Here is a 19665-nt window from a genome sequence, read left to right as displayed (position 1 = left end):
AAAACTGCACTTAAAATAATTAACATGTCTCTCTTCCTCATCAGAAAGGGCTTAAAATGATTACACATGTACCTCTTGGGAATGTTTGGTGTTTAAAATCATGGAAATATGACATTTGTCTTTTTTAAAAAAATATATCCAATTTAAATATGCAAGCTGCATCATCTACCACTGACATGCACAAACTCATCAAGTGCTGGAATCTACCCTTGAAAATGAAAATTTATTCTAAACTGACATATCACATTCAAAATTTAAATGTTAGGATTTTAAGAAAACCACATACAAATTCCAGTAACCATGAGAATCTGAGCAAGAATTTTCCATGTGCAAATTTCAGTCTTTGATTGCCTTCCCCCACATTTCACATCTATACCCTGCTGCAGTTCATTATTGTACATACTAAATTACAGCTGACAATATTATCCACTCCCTTGTCTGCAGTTTGTGCCTATTATCATTGCATTTCCTTTTGTTTGATTGAAAGTGTCATGTAAAATTCCCTCCTCCCTTTGAAACACGAGTTCCAAACACAGCTAAGAGTTAGGTTGTAAGCTTTGCAAGAAGTGAGCTTCTGATTATGCCATTTGTTCTTATGCCAAATCTACTCAGCAAATTAATTAAAACATTTTCAAAACGGCATGTTACCCCTTGAAAACAGTGTGAAGGCAACATTTTTTAGAGCAGTTGAGCTGCTCCGGAGGAGCCTTCACTGTACTCAGTCTAAATATATCATTCTTCTCCATTATTGAGTTGTGTGGCCACTTACGCATCACCAAAAAAAAGGACATGCACCATCAAAAGAGGGGGCAATGATTTGTATAAAATGTGCCCATGCTAATTTATATATATATATATGCAAATTTATATATAGAAATTAAATATTTCTCACCACAGTGGAGAAGACTGTGACCAGGTCCCTGCCCAGTCTGTTGTCCAGGTGCTAACTGTTGATGAGCAGCTTCAAGGCCCCTCCTGCTCTCCTCTCTTATGGCTCTCTATCTTTAAAACACACTTCAAATAAGAGGACTGCCCTGTATAAAATATGGTACATGGCCAGACCTTCCAATAGAGGACTGCCCTGTGTAAAGTATGATACATGGCCACTCTGCCATTGAACTTCTGCACAATTCATTAGAAGCAGTATGCTTCCAAATGCCAGTTGCTGGAAACCACAGGAAGGAAGAGTGCTGTTGCACTCAAGTCCTGCTTGTGGGCTTCCCGTAGGCATCTGGTCGGCCACTTGTGAGAACAGGATGCTGGACTAGAAAGCTCTCCTTATGTTCTGATTGGCTACCCCACCCTCATCATGTGACCAAAAAACCCTCTCCCCATCCAATACTCTGAGCAGTTCTGCACTTGAAAAAACCTTTTAAAATAACAACAAATGGATGGATAAACAGAAGGACATTCCTACAGTATAATAATACTAACAACAACTATGATGATGATGAATAGCCCACCAGAAGCAGGGGAGAACAGCCAATACTGGAGACTGGCCTGTTGTGGCGGTTGGACTAGGACAGCCTTTCCCAACTAGTGGGCCACCAGATGTTGCTAGACTACAACTCCCATCAGCCCCAGCATACCTGACCATTGGCCATGCTTGCTGGGGCTGATGGGAGTTGTAGTCCAGCAACATCTGGTGGCCCACTAGTTGGGAAAGGCTGAACTAGGAAGACTCCCATACTTTTGCGAAATTTTGGTAATAATCCCAGTTCTTATGCCTTGCTGAAAACCTTAGATGGCCTTCAGATCATGCAAGAATTCACTGCTAATCTTTCTTTAAGACTGTAATCCTTACCCCACTTACCTGGAAGTAAGCCCCATTGAATTCAATAGGACTCAAGTTCTGAATAGGCATGGTTAGAATTGTGCTGTAAACCCAACAGAAAACAAGGAAAGCAACAACAACAAAATAAAGTGATGAAAGCAAGAGCATCTTACCCACAAGCAGGCCCATATTCATTTATCAGTTTCTTGTGTTTTTCCCAAAAGCCCTGTAAGGATATAAAGAGATGTCACAGTATTATAACTTATTTTTTGCACCACTGGTTGCAAGCTGCCCATTTTTTCACTAACTGTTATTCAGAAATCAAACTGAAATCTTTAAACCTGATTTCATAACAGTGTAAGTGTATGATGGAACAAGGTTACCTATCCATTTTGAAGGGCGGGTAGTGCATAGAGAAAAGTTGACATAAGAAGGTTTAAACATTTCACACAGAGGTTAAGCTATTTTTTCTTTTCACATTGTATTCTTACAGTGAGTGAATTTTATAGAGCATTACTTGAACATGGCTGGTTGTTAAGATCTGGCTTATTTTATGGTACAGAGATATGATGTGTTTCAGAATCATATATTTATTGCTATTTGAATTATAGTCTTTTGTGCCAGTTTCTTGGATGTAATAAGATGTGCCTGTCATGACCTTAGTTGCAATGTCAGAATAACCTCTGTTTGGAACTTGCACTCTTTTCTTTCTTTCTTTATATATTATTTGATTTATATCCCGCCCTTCCTCCCAGCAGGAGCCCGGGGCGGCAAACAGAAACTCTAAAAACACATTAAAACATCATAAAAACAGACCTTAAAATACATTAAAACAAAACGTTAAAAACATTTTTTTAAAGCTTTAAAAACATATTTTAAAAAAGGGTTAAAAACATTATTTAAAAAACACATATGAACAAGCAATTCTAACACAGACGCAGACAGGGATAGATCTCAACTTCAAAGGCTTGTTGAAAGAGCAAAGTCTTCAAAAGGCGCCAAAAAGATAGCAGAGATGGCGCCTTTTAAACTCTCAATTTGCTTTTGAGACTTCTTTTCTAGAATCAACCTTAACCATCTTGCCAAAAGCATGAAAGATGCAATCTACAATAATTCAGTGGAACCACCACCACCCCAAAAAAAACATAAACAAAGCTGGTTTCTGGTGCACTTTAAAGGTGGTCCTTGATTAAAGTAATGTTGGAGAATACTGAAGAGCCATGTTTCCACTCCAGGCTGAAGAAGCAAGCCACCTTTCTGTGTAAAGTTTACTAATTTACAGTAAAATCCTAACATGTCTACTCAGAAGTAAGTCCTACTGAAGTCAAGGAAGCTTACTCCCAAGTAAGTGGGTTAGGATTGCAGCCTAAACTGGCAAGTGTCTGCTGTGGAAACAGCAAAGAGCAGAATGATGATGAATACAGCCAAATGGAAAGAATCAGGTTCCAGAAGAGACAGCAATCAGAGAAGAGACCGCTGAAGTACCCTTCCAAATGACATTCATAACAGAAGAATATGCAGTAGACAAAAGAATAAGCAGAGACCTTTATTATAACAAAGTTTAAGAAAGACAATATATTTCATTCATCTAGTGCCATTTTTTCCCCCCTGGATCACTTACTAAAAACAATGAAGTTTCTCATGGTATTTGTGATTTCCAATAAAACAGAGGATATTCAGATCAAATTATCAAGGTTGGAATTTGAATCTCTGGAGACACTAAAACAGCAGCTAATAAAGCGGGCAGCAGAGTCTCATGAAGAAAAATAACGCACTAGGAAGATACACTGAGCATCAGCGAAGAATTTCAAAGCATTCCTTTCTTTTCTTTTTTAACAAAAGCAGTGCTTTATTTGCATGGTGGTGCTTTGTTCATTGTAAGCCATTGGATTTCTTCAGGAAAAGTAAGATAACAAATTCTAAATAAACATTTTCTAACACACTGAAATAGGCAACTAGTTACCATAATAAAAATTGGTTTCATGCAATGCAGGCAGAGCCATAGATACTAGGGGCTTACACCTGGGAAATTTCATGGAAAATATAATGTGGTGAGACAGCTTGACCTCAGATACAGTTGCAGCCCCCGCACACTTATAGTCCCCAAAACTGCAATCAAGTCACTGCAGTGTTACCTTAGGATGAGCCAGTTTACAGTACTCATCACATTCTCCAGGCAAACATTTGGGATTAATTCCATGCAGCTGATTTCCACTATGTGAAGAGGCCCTATACTGAGCAATCCATGCTGGCAAAATACAGTCAGCCAAAGACTGATTTCATGCCATGCAGCTGCTACATGATATATTGGTCAGTTTGCAGTAAGCACATTGGAAAAGAGCAAAGGTTTGCTGTGGGTTTTCATAGCACATGTTTTTCCTGTGTCTACCACTCTATTACTATCTAACATGATACACATGGTGGCTATTATACAGGATAAGAAATTAAAACCAGTATTTGGGCCAAATTTGGTCATGTTAAGTCGTGCTGTGCTAAAATCAGTCCTCCAATTTCTTGATAATTTGATGGGAATAATTTGTGTTTTATTGGAAATCACAAATACCACAAGAAATTTCATTGTTTTTAACAAGTGCTCTAGGGAAAAAAAACCCCAGGTTTTCTTCCCCTGTGAAAGAAGACTCCATTCTTCTATTTCATTCACTCTGTGTGTGCATGTGTGTGGGTCTCTCTCTCTCTCTCTCTCTCTCTCTCTCTCTCTCTCTGTCCCAAGGGAGGAGTCACCTCGGCTTTAACTGAAACATGGGCACCCAGGAAGGCTGCAGGGTGCAGATCATGGGTGAGGTTATTTCTAGGCTGAAAGAAAGGACACTCACAAACAACTCTCGGCCACCTCAAAAGTAAAGGTAGCACAACACAAACCCTGCACCCCACCCATGAGAATTTCATACAAATTTTATCTCCCCTTTGATCATTTTTGAATGCAACTTTTCTCATTAATTAATGGAGAATGGTCAGGGGTGGGGGACATTTTGGCACAGCAGTAATATTAATACAATAAGCAATAAAACAATACAAAATGAAGCCTAGTGCCACTAATAGCCTAATGCAATAAGATTTCTCCATTTAATCATTTTCTGTTTCCGCACTTAAATGAAGGCCATTCTTAAAGTTGCAAATTCAGAAGTGTGTGAATAATAGTCAAAGACATGAGTCTTCACAATGTCAGAAATGGTTGATCTGAAACCAACATTGGTCAAAAACGTGCTTTAGGTTACAAATTCCTATCTTTTTTTACATTCTCCAACAACATAATGTGTGAGAGAGGTACCATTTATGACAAGTGCAAACGCTTACATATTCACTTGTTTTTCACCTGCCTCTGCACTGACATTTTTAAGACACAAGCAAAGGAAAGTAAGAGAGGAACTAGTTTTGTGATCATGGTCATAAAAACTTTGGTAATAAAAGTAGTTGCTTATCAGCAGCACCACAGGTGAAGTATACATCAAGTCCTCTTCTGCGTTGTGGTCACAGTGAAAGTGACTCTGCAAAACTGCTCTCTAGCTGCACATTCCATCCATCCCACATCTAAAAAATGCAACAAAAAGCAAATGGAAGAGGCTAAACCAGTGAAAACAAAGGAATAAATGTAGACTTCCTGTGGTCAAGCACCAACATTTCTGCGCTCATTCTTCCAAGCCCTTCTCCCTAACTCCCAGTAAATGAACTCTGCTCACCAGCCCATTTCTCTACACTACTGTTAGCATAAACATTTTCTCTGTTTCAGGAGTGTAGTGGCAAGTTCAGAAGTGTAGGGTCCCTTCATGGTAGTCATGTGACACCCCCTTCACAGCCTTGGCCCCACAGAGCCACGTCCCATTCTATGATTATACAATCTTCTAATATCATACAATAAAATGGGCAGTCAGCCTCTTACTTTGGAGTACTCTCCCTTACTGATGCATTGCAACAATCAATACAGAACTCCATGCATTCCTTTCAGCTAGATCTCCTATTTTCTGTTCATGTACATGGGCAAATGTACTAAGATGTTGTAAGCTAAGGGACTTCCTTTGCTGAGTTTCCCTTCTTGGTTGTCATATTAAGACTCACAAGTAATTGGATTTGGGCAGAGCTCATGCATTTTAAGAGCAAATGTAAGCATGGAAATTCCTGTTCCTAACGCTCGGTGTTGGCTGCATCCTCCTCCCCACCACCACCACTACACATAAGTACTCTTAGGCATATTCATTTGTATTTTACCTTACCACGCACAACAAGTATATACAGAACATCATTAAAAGCTGAACACCATCTCACACACAACACACACACTTTCTCCCTGCCTCCTTCTCTCTTTCCCTAATCTTCCCCTATTACTCCTGGCTTTGGGCTAGAACAAAACCACATATCTTCCCCCTCTCCCCCTTTTTTTACTGCTGGGTTGAGAATAAGATTCTTGTTAACAAACAAACAGGAAGCTGTGCAGCCCAGAGAGCCCTTCAGCCCAGGTTTTCCCTTTCCCTTTCTCATTTTCCACTTTCCCTTGCTTGCTTGCTCTCCATGGTCACCTCCACACTCCTCAGTCCTTTCCATGTGCACCTTCTCCCACAAAATACTTCCCTAGGAGCCAATGAGCATGAAAGGGGAGTGCGTTAGCTACTGAAAAGAGTCTTCTCAGTGGGTGGCTCACCTCCTTTCACTCTGATTGGCCTCCAATCAACAGGAAAGGACACTGGAGACATAAGGACCCTGCTTCCCAAAAAGTAAGGGGTCTAAGACCCCCCCGGGACCCTGGATGACTACACTCCTGCTCTGACTCCAAATTTCTTTTTAAAAAGAGATACAACATTAGTGAAAATGCATTCTATTAGGAAAAACTGCTTGCTAAAATGTGTACATTCGGCAAATTTGCACACAAAATGTGTGTGTTATGGGAAAAATGCACTACAATGCTGATGAATTTTCATGAGGACTGCAAAAATAATAAATTGCAAATCAATGCTGAAATATGGTGAACTGAACTTAAGATTAGAACAAGGAGAAAAAGGGAGAGAAACCGAAAATGACAGACTCATACATTCCTAATGCTGATACAGAAGTCTTTTGACAAAGAAATGAATTCTGCTGCTTTCCTGCTAGGATAAGCAAGACACAAAACCTTTGGTACCTTCTCTCCTCTCAGTTCAATAAACAGATAGAAATTTTGTTACATACATCATTATATGGATAAATAATATTATAATATGATATGATAGTATATTACACAGGAGCTCTCCACATTACATACAGCATTTTGTTGCAGGTACTAGTTGTAGGCATATCATCTTGACAGACGTGGCATCTCAACAGTATGGACCATAGACACAGAGGAAATATTACATACTGTCTTCAGATTGTACATGTGTGTGCACACGCTCTCAGTCTTTTAATTAAGTAAACCTATCATAAACTAATTGCTCTGGAAGCTAGCAGAGAGCTATGTGCATGAATCTGCATCCAAGCCTTTTCTTCTCTCTCTTTTTTTTAAAGCCAAGTCATGTTCATAGTTTGTTTCCTTTGATCATCATCTCTGATAGTTGTCCTCCATGGATAATATTCTTTAATTTATGTGCGTGTCATTTCAGATTTTAACACACACACAGGCCTCCTGAATTTAATAAAAGCAGCCTTCCTACCCTTTAGAGTTATTGAGAGGTTAGTGTTATGTAATTAAGTTAATCCTCATTTGTAAAGGCTAATTAACTAAATGTTAATTGAATGTGCATATGAAAATTAGCACAATGTGTTCTCATTAGACAGTTTTTAAAAATTACCCTGACTAAAACCAGGCAAACTGTACATTATTTTGTACCTTTGAAAGATTTTTATAGAAATGAAAAAGGCGAATATTTTTATGCAATATTATGCATTTTGCCCTTGACTTGCTTTTGCCTTGTCTTACAAACCAACACTGTAATAAACGGCTATTGCCTGTATTAATTCCTCTAAGGTTGCAAAACGTATACTCGTTCACCAGGGAATAAGCCTCACTGAATTCAGCTGGACTTACTTTTGAGTAGCTTTGTACAGGATTGTGTTGTAAGTGTATGCATGTTTTCGGCTGAGGCACAGAGGCTTTGTACTACAACTCCCACCAGCCCTGGCCAGTATGTTTTGTAATCCAAGATGTCTGGAAAGCCTGACCTAGATACTTCATTTGCCTTCATACTCCTCAAATCCACAAACCACTCACACAATATTTCCCCATAGCTTTTACAGAGCAACATACCTTCACCCCTAGATCACCAGTGAGCAGGAAGGGAGGGAATAACTTTTAATTTCTACATACGTCCCCAAAAGGAAGAGTCCATACAGATAACCAAAGTAAAGGTAGCTTCGTCACCTGTGGATGGACTGCCTTCAAGTTGATCCCAACTTATGGCTACCCTATGACTAGGGATTTCATGGTAAGCAGTATTCAGAGGGGGTTTACCATTGCCTCCCTCTGAGGCTAGTCCTCCCCCGCTGGCTAGGGCCTGCTCAGCTTGCCACAGCTGCACAAGCCAGCCCCTTCCTTGTCAGCAACCGCCAGCTGGGGAGCAACTGGACTCCTTGGGACTATGCAGTTTGCCCACGGCTGCACAGGTGGCAGGGCACGTAACCCCTGACTTGCAGAGCTTGGAAAAGTTACTTTTTTTAAACTACAATTCCCATCAGTCCCAGCCAGCATGGCCACTGGATTGGACTGGATTGGATTTGTTGCCGGAAGCCTCAGGAGGGGAGAGTGTTCTTGCACTCGGGTCCTGCTTGCGGGCTTCCCCCAGGCACCTGGTTGGCCACTGTGAGAACAGGATGCTGGACTAGATGGGCCACTGGCCTGATCCAGCAGGCTCTTCTTATGTTCTTATGACTGATGGGAGTTGTAGTTCAAAAAAGTAACTTTTCCAAGCTCTGCGGCCCTGAGCCACTCACTGTGGGGTGATCTTTATCTGGCCCTTGACATCCAGGAGACACAAGCGAGGATTTGAACTCATAGACTCTGGACTCCCAGCCAGGCTCTCCTCCCCACTGTGCTGTACCAGCTGTATCATCCTGTCAAATGGTAAAAAGGATTTTACCACACAACTAGAGAGGCCAGCCCCATATTCCACTCTCTACAGAGGACAATCCTCTGTAAACGTTTTCTTTCCACACACCCATCTTCCACACCCAGTGTTAGAAAGTGCTTTTAGCTCTTTTCAGTTCACAACATGCTATACAATGCTTGTCCATCTCACCTTTTTATGTATTTTGCCAGCAGCCACTCAGGAGAATTAAGGTGAGAGAGACTTCTAGCCCACATTTATATTTCATAGCAGAGTGCAGATTTAAACCTGGGTCTATCACATCCACAAGAGGGAAGGGCCATAGTTGTTCAGTGGCAGAGCATTTGCCCTGCATGCAGAAAATCCCTTGCTCAATCCCCTGCATCTCTAGGTAGGGCTAGGAAAGACCCCTGTCTGAAACCTTGGAGAGTCGCTGCCCGTTAGTGTAGACAATACTGAGCTAGATGGACCAATGACTCTGATTAAAGCAGCTTCCTATGTTCCTAAACAATTCTTTATCCAATGCTTCAGATTATTTAATTTGCACATTAGATTCCCAACACTTAGGAATTATGTAGTTACAGAAAGCAAAACTGAGATGTACTTCAAGGCAGAAGCCTTCCTGGTAGGAATACCAAGTCCTTCTGTTGCTGTGACTTTTTTAACATATTTTTATTCATATTTTCCAATATAAAAATCTAAAATTAAATATAAAAAAAACGCAGCATAATAAAAACATCAACAGCATCTCTGGCCTGTGTAATGACTTATAGACAAACAAACAAAAAAACCCACACATATTCTTCTCTCTTTCTGGACCACACAGGGAACTAAAAATATTTCAAAAGTTTACAGTGTTAAACACACTAATCGTCACCAGTTACACGATACTTGGAGTGTTGGATGTCTTGAAAAACTTCGCTGCTATCTAAAGTTAATAAAAGGATGCCGCGTCATATGGAAACGGGTCTCTTGCTTATTTCATGAAGGTTTTTTCCCCACAATAGCAATGTTCCATAATGATGCTGCTGTTATTCCTCATGGTTATATACGTGCAGAGGAACATGCTAAACTTTTTAAATGCAAGAAACACAATCATAACATAATACTCAAAAGCCAATCATCCTTGGATCCATGTAACATGAAAATCCTAAAGAATACTGTTGTAAGTTAGAGGACTGGTAAAGATGACCTCTTGGGGATGCCTCCCGGTCCAGTGGCTCTGAGACTAACAGATTCAGGACTGAGAGTTGGGGAGGATGCTCTTTAAGGAGGTCAAAACCAGTTGGGCAAGTTTAGCCTGGCAGACCTACTTATGTTAGAGAGATTAGCCAACAGACCTCAATCTCTGGCCTTTTCAATGACAAACAGGTAGCTATGGGCTGTTCTGGAAGAGTTCTGGAAGGGTTACCTCCTCCTCCCCTCTCAGTTGTGGAATGTGCTAATGCAGAGGTCTGTGTAAACAGAGCTAGCCCAAGCCGCTTCACTACCAGAGGTGAAAGACAAGGTGGCACCCAGGCCCAGCGCCAGCAGTTCAGAAGAACTATCACTGCCCCAACCTAGTTGTGCCGCTACTCAGTGCCCTTCCCACAGGGGCCTTGGGTAGCTGCCTTAATAGTGGCAGAGTGGCAGTGCCATTTTTGAATGAAAGCTAAATTAAAATGTCACATTGGGTGGGTGAGGGGTTTTTTTGGGGGGGGGGACACTGGCAGCTCCATGCCAAAGGCGCTCTGAAGTCTGGTGTCAGCTCTGATGGTATACATGCACCTGTCCTGCTCCACATACAGAAGCTGACTGGAATGCAATTGAATGTGTAGCATCCCCCAGTGCAACTTAGGTTCTGCCCTGTAACACCTTGGTGCCACTTCTCACACTCCAACATCTGCTGCTTGAAGCAGCTGTCTCACTCTGCCTCTGCCCTGTGTGTAAGATGCAGGCAGGTTGGTAGTTGAAGACAGACACGCTGAGGGTCAAAGAGTTAAATGGCGCTCTGGAAGAAGTGAGACACTGACCATCCCCTAGAGGAGGAAGCAACTGACTAATTATTGCTGTGAGGAAAGGACATGGGGGAAGGGCCAGCAGGAAGAATACTCTTGGGAACTGCAAGGTATGGTCAGCCATACATGGCTCCGCTACTTTTGTGAAACATCAGGGCACAAACACAACCAGCTCTGGAAAACGAGAGAGACTGGAAGGAGTTCTCAAGCTTTACAGAAGACTAGCACAACTGACCCAATCAGCAGAGGCAGTGAAAGGGAGAAGTGAGGCAAAGGCAACCATTGAAGGGAGATTCAGAAGAAGGATTCTGCAAATGATTACAGGGGCCCTGATGGAGTGCTACTAGCCACAATGGCTATGCTCTGCTTCCAGTCGGAGGCAGCATGCTTCTGAATAACAGATGCTGGAAACTGTGGGGGTGGGGTGGGAAGTGTGGTCTTGTTCTCAGGTCCTGCTCGTGGGCTTCCCATAGACATCTGGTTGACTACTGTGAGAACAGGATACTGGACTAGATGGGCTACTGGCCTGATCCATCAGGCTCTTCTTGTGTTCTTATACTGGCTGGGTGAGGACAAATCAAAGGGTTGCAAAGTTAGGTCTGAAGTTTTAGCTCAATCCTAGTAGCAGCTGTGTTCCCATTTCTCATGTACACATTTGGCACATTCAAGAAAATGAGCTGCTATGGGATAGAGAGATACAGATCCATTTCAACTGGGGTTCAGACCCTGTTTTGGCACTGAGACCACCTTGGTCACCCTGCATAATCACCTATGTTACGAAGAGGACAAGGAGGATTCTTCTTGACTTCTCAGCAGCTTTCAGTGCCATCTGCCATGGTATTCTGCAGAGATTATCCATGTTTGAAGTAGGGGGCATTGTTTTGCAGGGTTTCTGCTCTTACCTGGGTGATAGTCTCCAGAAGGTGGTGCTTGAGGGATGGTGGGTGGCCCCATGAAGCCTCCATTGTGGGGTTCCTCAAGATTCAATTTTATCTTCCATGGTAGTTAACATCTACATGAAACCGCTGAGTGGGATCATGTGGAATTTTAGAGTGTGTTGACACCAGCTTGTTGATGACATAAATTCTACTTCTCCTTTACAGCTCAAGCAAGTGTTGCAGCGGCTGAGCTGGATCAGTGCCTGGGCTTGGTAGGAGACTGGAGCCAACAAAATTATACTTAATCCAAAGAAAACAGAGACACTGTGAGTTGCAATTTCTCTGTCCGGATGAGAGGAATGCATCCCATCTTGGATGTGGTTACATTCTCCTTGAAGGAGCAGTTGCACAGCCTGAGATCCAACATTGTCATTGGAGGCACAATAGGCCTCAATGGCACAGAGTGCTTTCTGCTAGCTTCTGCTGGTAGCTCAGCTGCAACCCTTTTTTGGACAGGGATAGCCTGGTTTCAGTTCTCTACACTCTGGTAACCTCCAGGTTAGTGCACTGCAATGTATTGTACAAGGGGCTGCTTTTGAAGACAGTTTGGAAACTACAGCTAGGGCAGAAAGTAGCTGCTATATTGTTAACTGGAACAAGAAGGTGTGAACATATAACACCGGCTCAACTGCACTGGCTACCAATTTGTTTCCAGGTCCAATTCAAAGTGCTGGTTCTGATCTAACAGACCCCTATATCTAAACTACTGCCTTTCTCCATATGAATCTGCTTGGACTCTAAGATCGTCAGGTGAGGCCCTTCTCTGCATGTCACATCCAAGGGCCTTTTCTGTAGTAGCTCCCCATTTATGGAATTCTCTCTACAGGGAGACCTTACTGGGATCACCTTTGTCATTATTTCAGCACCAGACAAAGATGTTTTTATTTTTTTCTCGCATTTGGGCAGCACCAGTGATGGGATGTATTTTTTTCTAACCAAGTTTTCAATATGCTTCTGTATTTTTATTATTGAATTTTGTTGTCTTTGTAAATCACTTTGGGACTTTTGTCGCGGGAAGCAGTACATACATTCAATAAACCTAATCTTAATTCAATAAACCTACCCGGCCTAATGTTGATGTGTGGCGGTTTCTTGCGTGAAACAACACGTTACGTTGGATGTAAGATGGTAAAGAAGCATCACAGAGGCTTGAGAAAGTTTTAAGAGTCTTTACTAAGACATTATGGCCAAAGGCATTTAAAGTAGATACATGTAGAGATTCACCCCCCTTTAAGATAGATAGAACTAGGTAGAACTGCTTGCTTCAAAGACACACAGAAGAAGAAGGAAGAACTAACAGCATGCTGTCACAACTTTCCCAGCTGTTATCTGCCGTTACCATGACAACCAGTCTGGCCTTGAAAGTCTGCTCTCAGGCCAGGTACAGCAGATAAGACTGCTTCTCAAGACACATGCTTGTAACTTTCCAGACCTGATGAAAACATCCTTAGGCAGTACGGCCTAATGCCAACAGTCCCCCCTTTTTCATCATGTCTGTATATCCATTACAACAATAACACATTTCTACAATACATTTCAGTACATTGCATCATACAGATTCAGTTTACATTTCAGTACATTTCAGAACATCTCTGTACATTTAGCTAGAACTTTATTCAATCAAACTTTGGTTGAACACAAGTCAAATACAATGTTTCAGGATCCATTTCAACCTCCTTATGCATTCCAGGACTTGTTATTAATCCTACTGTGAATCTATCAGGCAGTTTGCCAATGTTTGATCTCTGAGAACGTCTTAAAGGCACTAGAGCTTCTGCTCTCTCAGCCCCCCCATTTGAGCTGGTACTTGGCACAGCTTGTTCAGGACATTCCATTTCCTCAGCCTTGCGTTTCTTATTTCTGCGTTTCCCACAAATCAATTCATTTAACGCATCCCTAAGAGGAATTTGTGTGCCTTCCACTTTGATGTCAAGGTTTGGTTTAAATGTTTGTGCTTGCGTTTGTGCTTGTGTGTCAGTTGACCCTGTAAGAATGACTGTTTGCCTTTGATCCCAAGGCTTTTCTGAGACTTTAATGCTTCTGCTCAGAATTAATTGCTGTGTTTCTAGAATCCAAACTCTGAAATATGCATTCTGAAATCCCAAAACAAAACCTTGTTGTGCTCTGGGTGAAAGTTTGCCCCTTCTTTTTCCCTGTGGAATGTGGATCCAGCATCTAGCTCCAAATTTCTGAATGTGTTGTATTTTCGGTTTTCTCCCAGTGAGTTTCTCATAAGGTGACATTCCAAGTGCACCCTGTTGTGAATGTAATTCGCATACAAAATTGCCTCTGCCCAGAAAGAATTCCCTAAACTGGAATCCATTAACATGGCTCTCATTGCTTCCTGAAGCACCCTGTGTTTGTGCTCTGCAACCCCGGTGGAAGGTTTAAGTGCTATTTTCTTACTTTCAAGGAAGTCACTCAATGCTTTACTCGTGAATTCCTCCCCTTTGTCTGTGTGTATAGCCCCCACCATGACGCCATGTTGAGATTCGATTCTCTTAATGAACAGTTTCAGCTTCTGCTCAGCTTCGCTTTTATGCTTGAGCAAACAAACATGAGTGTATCTCGAAAAATCATCAACCATGAGCATAAAGAATCTCGCACCTCCTCGTGAAGTGTTTATTGGCCCTGATAAATCAACATGAACTAGCTGGTAGGGAGCTGTTGTGGTTCTTTCAGCCTCCCGGTTTATTGGTGCAATTGTCATTTTTGCTTTATGACATGCATCACAATCCATTAACTGTCCGCAATCTTTCAAACGCATGTTTTCACTATGCATTGGGGTTTTCTTTATCGTGTCAAAGTTTGCATGCCCCAGCCTCTGATGCCATTTATGGACGCAGCCTTGATGTGTCTGTGCCTCAGCGTTTAACACAGCACATCCTGCTTGACTGCTCTTTATTACAAACTGTGAAACATTAGGGCTTCCCTGCAAGCACACTTGATCTCCCCTCATTACAAAACATTTGTCTTTGTGAAACAATACTGAAAAATCACAACTCACCAGTTTTCTGACAGACAACATGTTATGAGACAGTTCTGGTACAAACAAACAATCTGACAGTATTCCAAGCTTATCAAATCTCACCAGACCTCGAGCCTCCACATTTTTCCGCGATCCATCCGCTAGTTGAACAAAGTCCTGCACGTCTTCTGAAGTGTAAAACAAACTCCTGTCTTTGATTAATATATGGCTCGCACCGCTGTCAAGAATCCAGTTAACAGGTCCTAAATCTTGAGACTTCTGTTTACAAACAAAGTTCACACTGCCGCTATGCGTCTTCCAGCCTCCGTCCCTGGAGTTTCGCTTGACTGCACAGTCTTTCTGGAGATGCCCACGAGCTCCGCAAACATAACAAGCCTTTAGCCGCTGCTGCTCCTGCTTGTAATCCTGCTTGCTTCCGACAGCCTCCTTCAGCACGGCACTTTTCTTCTCCTCTTGTCTCCGCTGCCATTCCTGGCTCAGCTTTTCCTCAATGAATGCAACATTGAGCCCCCCATCAGGCATGGCTTCAATTCCCATAACAAAATTATTCCAACTCCCATTGAGTGAAGCAAGGATCAAATAGGTCTTCTGAAGTTCAGAGTGTTCGACGCCTTGGTCCGTCAGCTCTGCAAACAAGTGCCTGTATTCCGTGAGATGCTCACTCATTTCGCACTCACCCGTGAAGCGCATCTGGTACAGCTTCCTTGCCAAACACAATTTAGATCCCGCGGTCTGTTGCACATGAAGAGCCTCCAACACGTCCCACATCTGTTTGGCGTTTGTAACATCTCTCACGTGTAACAGTTGAGAGTCTGATAGAGCCAGAGTAATAAAAGCTTGCGCCCTCTCATCATTCCGTGTCCAGGCCGCTGTAAGGGGTGCAGGGGGTGTTCCTTCAATAGCTTCCCATAAATCCTCTTTTATTAGGAAAGCACGCATCCTTGGCTTCCAACTGCCATAATTCTTTTCATTAAGCCATTGGCAAGCCTCCAGACAAGTTTACAGCCATGTTCGCTCACCTCTGTCTGGCACAACCAATCAAGCTGCCCTCTGGATTTCCGTCTGCCGTTCAGACCAGCCACTTACTCCTGTGTAACGCGCTGTGGATCTGGGCCCATAACCCTGTTGATGTGTGGCGGTTTCTTTCGTGAAACAACACGTTACGTTGGATGTAAGATGGTAAAGAAGCATCACAGAGGCTTGAGAAAGTTTTAAGAGTCTTTACTAAGACATTATGGCCAAAGGCATTTAAAGTAGATACATGTAGAGATTCACCCCCCTTTAAGATAGATAGAACTAGGTAGAACTGCTTGCTTCAAAGACACACAGAAGAAGAAGGAAGAACTAACAGCATGCTGTCACAACTTTCCCAGCTGTTATCTCCCGTTACCATGACAACCTGTCTGGCCTTGAAAGTCTGCTCTCAGGCCAGGCACAGCAGATAAGACTGCTTCTCAAGACACATGCTTGTAACTTTCCAGACCTGATGAAAACATCCTTAGGCAGTACGGCCTAATGCCAACACCTAAATGTGCAGCAATGCCTTTACAGCAGTTCTTAGAGTCAACCTGAGTGAGCCAGTTCATGAGTCCATAACAGAAGATCTCAAGGATCTCATGCTGACCACAGATTGGAAGCTAACACCAAGCTTTCTCTTTCCCATGGTCCCACAGAAATGTCAACTCCCCAGCACATCTATGGCTGAAACTGTGGAGGATGACTTCTACTTAATTTAAGCCATTTATACCCCAACTTTTTACCGTATCTCAAAACAACTTACAAAAACCTGAAAACATGCAAATATACAAAAACATACATTAAAACATAAAAATAGACAAAGACAGAGAGTCTTTTTCCTCTCCTTCTCCCATAGTCATCTAATGAAATTGATAGGCAGTCTATTTATGGCAGACAAAGGAAAGTCATTCTTTACCCAATGAGTAATCTGTTTATGGAATTTGCTGCCACAGTATGTGGCATTGGCATCAATGGCTTCAAACGTCAGAGGGAGAGGAAGCAGAAGTAGGGCACTTTCCATCATGCCTGGGTGAGAGCCCCCTGCTGAGAGTTCCTCTCTCTCCTGCTACAGCTGTCATTGCTGAGGTTGCCGGAGGAAGAAACAGGATCCAGCTCCATGGCTTGCTTAGATCCAGCCCATGCAGACACAAAGGGCTTCAGAGAACATTAAACTAAAGCCATCTAAAGACCGTTCCTGAAAGGGAGTGCTGTCAGAGTAGCTGGGAATCACATAGGGCTACTGTTGCACTCAGCATGCTTCCCATAGGCATCTGGTTGGTCACTGTGAGCCTCTGGTCTGATCCAGCTGAGTTCTCCATATCTTCCTACATTTCCTTCACTGGACTGAGGTAGCAGACCATCCAAGGGGGGAGGTGGAGCCAGGTGAGGAAAAGGCATAATGGCTTGGGACTACTCTAGTGGATAGGCATGGCAGAATGAATTGCAGGTAGATTGGTAAAAGGGAAGTTTGTTGGAAGCCTGGATGGGGAAGCATTGCACATGGAGTACTCTGTAAAGTATTTGGAAGCATAACGTTTCTGCTCTGTGTATGACGCTGATCATCTTTTGTGAGCTGCCGTGGGAAGGCTTTGCCCTGAAAGGCAGCATATAAGTGCTAATAAATCAAAGGTGGGGAACCTTTTTCAGCCCAAGGACTGCATTCCTTCATGAGCAACCTCCCAGGGGCTTCATGCCAGTGGTGGGTGGGACAATGGACGTGACTCTTACCTTTGTACAGTAGGTCACAAACAAGTCACAGAAATCTCTGTGCATACATTTCACCATCCAGGCGAGCAAGAGGCATTATTACAGTTCAAGGACAAATTCCAACCAGCCAAAACAACTGGACAAGGGTGTGGAGCGGAGCCAGTGAGAGGTGTGGCCTAGAGAGAGGGGGGGTGGCCTGGAAAGCATCTCAAGGGCCAAAATGAGAGGACTGGAGGGCCACATTTGATCCCTAAGCCTGAGATTCCTCACTCCTGCTATAAATGAATGGAATTAGGCAAGTTTCTGATTACAAGGCTATTGAAGATCCAGGTCCAGAGGTGATCCTCTTTAGAATGCCATTTGTTGAGGAAAGGTGGAGCGAATTGCAGGGGAGGGCTCTTGCTTCTAGGAAGTCCTCAGTGGGGTACAAAGGCATCTGCCCTGCCACAGTTAAAAACAGGATACTGAACTAGGTGGGCCTGTAGTCTGATCCATCAGCACTCTTATGTTCCTTTGCATGTGTTTATAAACTAGAACTAAATGGTCTGTAAATGAATTAGGAGTGGTGAGCAGGTAGGTTTACTGTAGTGAATTCCCTTACAGTACAGTAGGGCCCTGCTTTTAGGCATTCTGCTAATACGCCGCCAGCAGGGCGATCAGCTGATCAGCTGTAGCGCGGGGAGCTCCAGCTGCCGCACTCCAGCTGACAGCGATCAGCTGTAGCACGCTATCAGCTGTACTGTACAGCTGATCATGCACTATGTCCCACTTTCCGGTGATTTTTGCTTTTCAGCAGGGGTCTGGAACGTAACCCGCTGTATGAGTGGTGCCCTACTGTAATGGAATGGCAAAAGTAGGCTGTTTTCACACTGCACTTTATTCCATTATTCTGACGATTTCTTACCTGGTAATTTTTTCATTATATTTGATTTTTCACCCGATGTACAAGCTAATTCTGGAATTCTAGTGGAATATAATGCAAGTTTAACACTAATTTTCGTGATAATACCAGAAATAATCCATTTGCAAGCTTGGGAACCCAGAAAATCACAGGAGTTTTTTGCTAGCTGCAGTTGCTCATGTAACAGACATCCCAGCATGCAGTGTGTTCCCGCTCTTTAGGCTGTGGGGGTCTTTTTGCTTGACGAAAATTGTGTCAGTGTTCCAGCGTAGGCGCAGATAGCCATAGTATTTCTACCCCGTGTCTATACAGCTAAATAAAAAAAGTGTCAGATGCTAAACAGAGAGCGTTGCATGGTGATGGAACAAAATCTTAGACCTCCTACACAGTGGGGAACTACAGTGCACATGTGTATAATGGGTGAAGAAACAAACAACAAACAAAAACAAAACATTGTTCGTTGCAGCCATATGAAAGACATTTGCATGAAATGCCAGTATATCGGCTGAAAAAGCTTCAACGCAACAGGTACTGCAGTGTGAAAGGAATTTTAGAAATTGGGACAGAAGTGCTACCATTTAAATCCGTTAAACTAACGCAATAAGCCCCATGTCTGAAAGCAGCCATAGAGAATGAAAAACAGAAAGAGCAGGTCAGCAGCAGTTTGAAAAGGAACTGCAAGGAACAGGTTGATATATGAGGGACCTGGCAGAAGTGCTGCCTCAACAGTCCAGAGAGTGAATGCAAATTGCATTGCTGAAAAGAGGCTCTTCAGACTTTTAATCTAGTCTTCTGTAGAACTCTCGAAGACTGAAAGAATTTAGGGTTGCTTGTTCTCCATTCTTCCAAATATCAGGTACAGCAGCCTAGCAAATTAGCTCAAAGTTGAGTAGCCGTTTTAATGTCATTATGCATTCTATCCCTATCTCCCATCCCAAATACTGTTGTAACTCACTATTTGCCAGGAGCATGTTTCTGTTTCACTGAAGACTTCTACAGTCCTGTCAAAATTCAGGAATATTTTTGTAATGTTATATGCTGCCCTGAAGAGCCACTGGGGATTGTGATTAGATTTGAATTTGGAAAGAGGTCATCTAGTCCAACTCCTGCACAGTGCAGGATCTGCAGTATGGGATGTATTGGCAGCATCCCCTATACGGCCTTGCAGCCACTGCTTAAATACCTCCTGAGAAAGAGAGCCTACCATCTAAGGGTGGGTGAATCTGTCAGTTTCAGTTTCTCTTTGTTTCTTGTTTTTTCCAGTCTTAAACTCAGTTCTCTACATTTTTACATCAGTTTGTAATTTAAAAAAAA

At 42.6% G+C, this 19665-nt stretch overlaps 1 protein-coding gene across 4 annotated transcripts in view; it reads right to left on the bottom strand.

Annotated features, from left to right (window-relative positions):
- Positions 1 to 19665, bottom strand: part of TBXAS1 (thromboxane A synthase 1) — a 387815-nt gene that overhangs the window by 264252 nt on the left and 103898 nt on the right. For all 4 annotated transcript variants that reach the window (XM_061638833.1, XM_061638829.1, XM_061638831.1 and 1 more), the window contains one exon: positions 1948 to 2000. Coding sequence is in view for 3 of the 4 variants with exons in the window: in XM_061638829.1 (XP_061494813.1) it covers positions 1948 to 2000 (53 nt within the window). In the remaining variant the exon portion in view is untranslated. The remainder of the gene's footprint in view (positions 1 to 1947; positions 2001 to 19665) is intronic.

Source organism: Rhineura floridana, chromosome 8, assembly GCF_030035675.1.
Source record: "Rhineura floridana isolate rRhiFlo1 chromosome 8, rRhiFlo1.hap2, whole genome shotgun sequence".
Taxonomy (NCBI): domain Eukaryota; kingdom Metazoa; phylum Chordata; class Lepidosauria; order Squamata; family Rhineuridae; genus Rhineura; species Rhineura floridana.
Note: the sequence above shows the minus strand (reverse complement) of the source record. Positions and strands in the feature narration are given on the sequence as shown.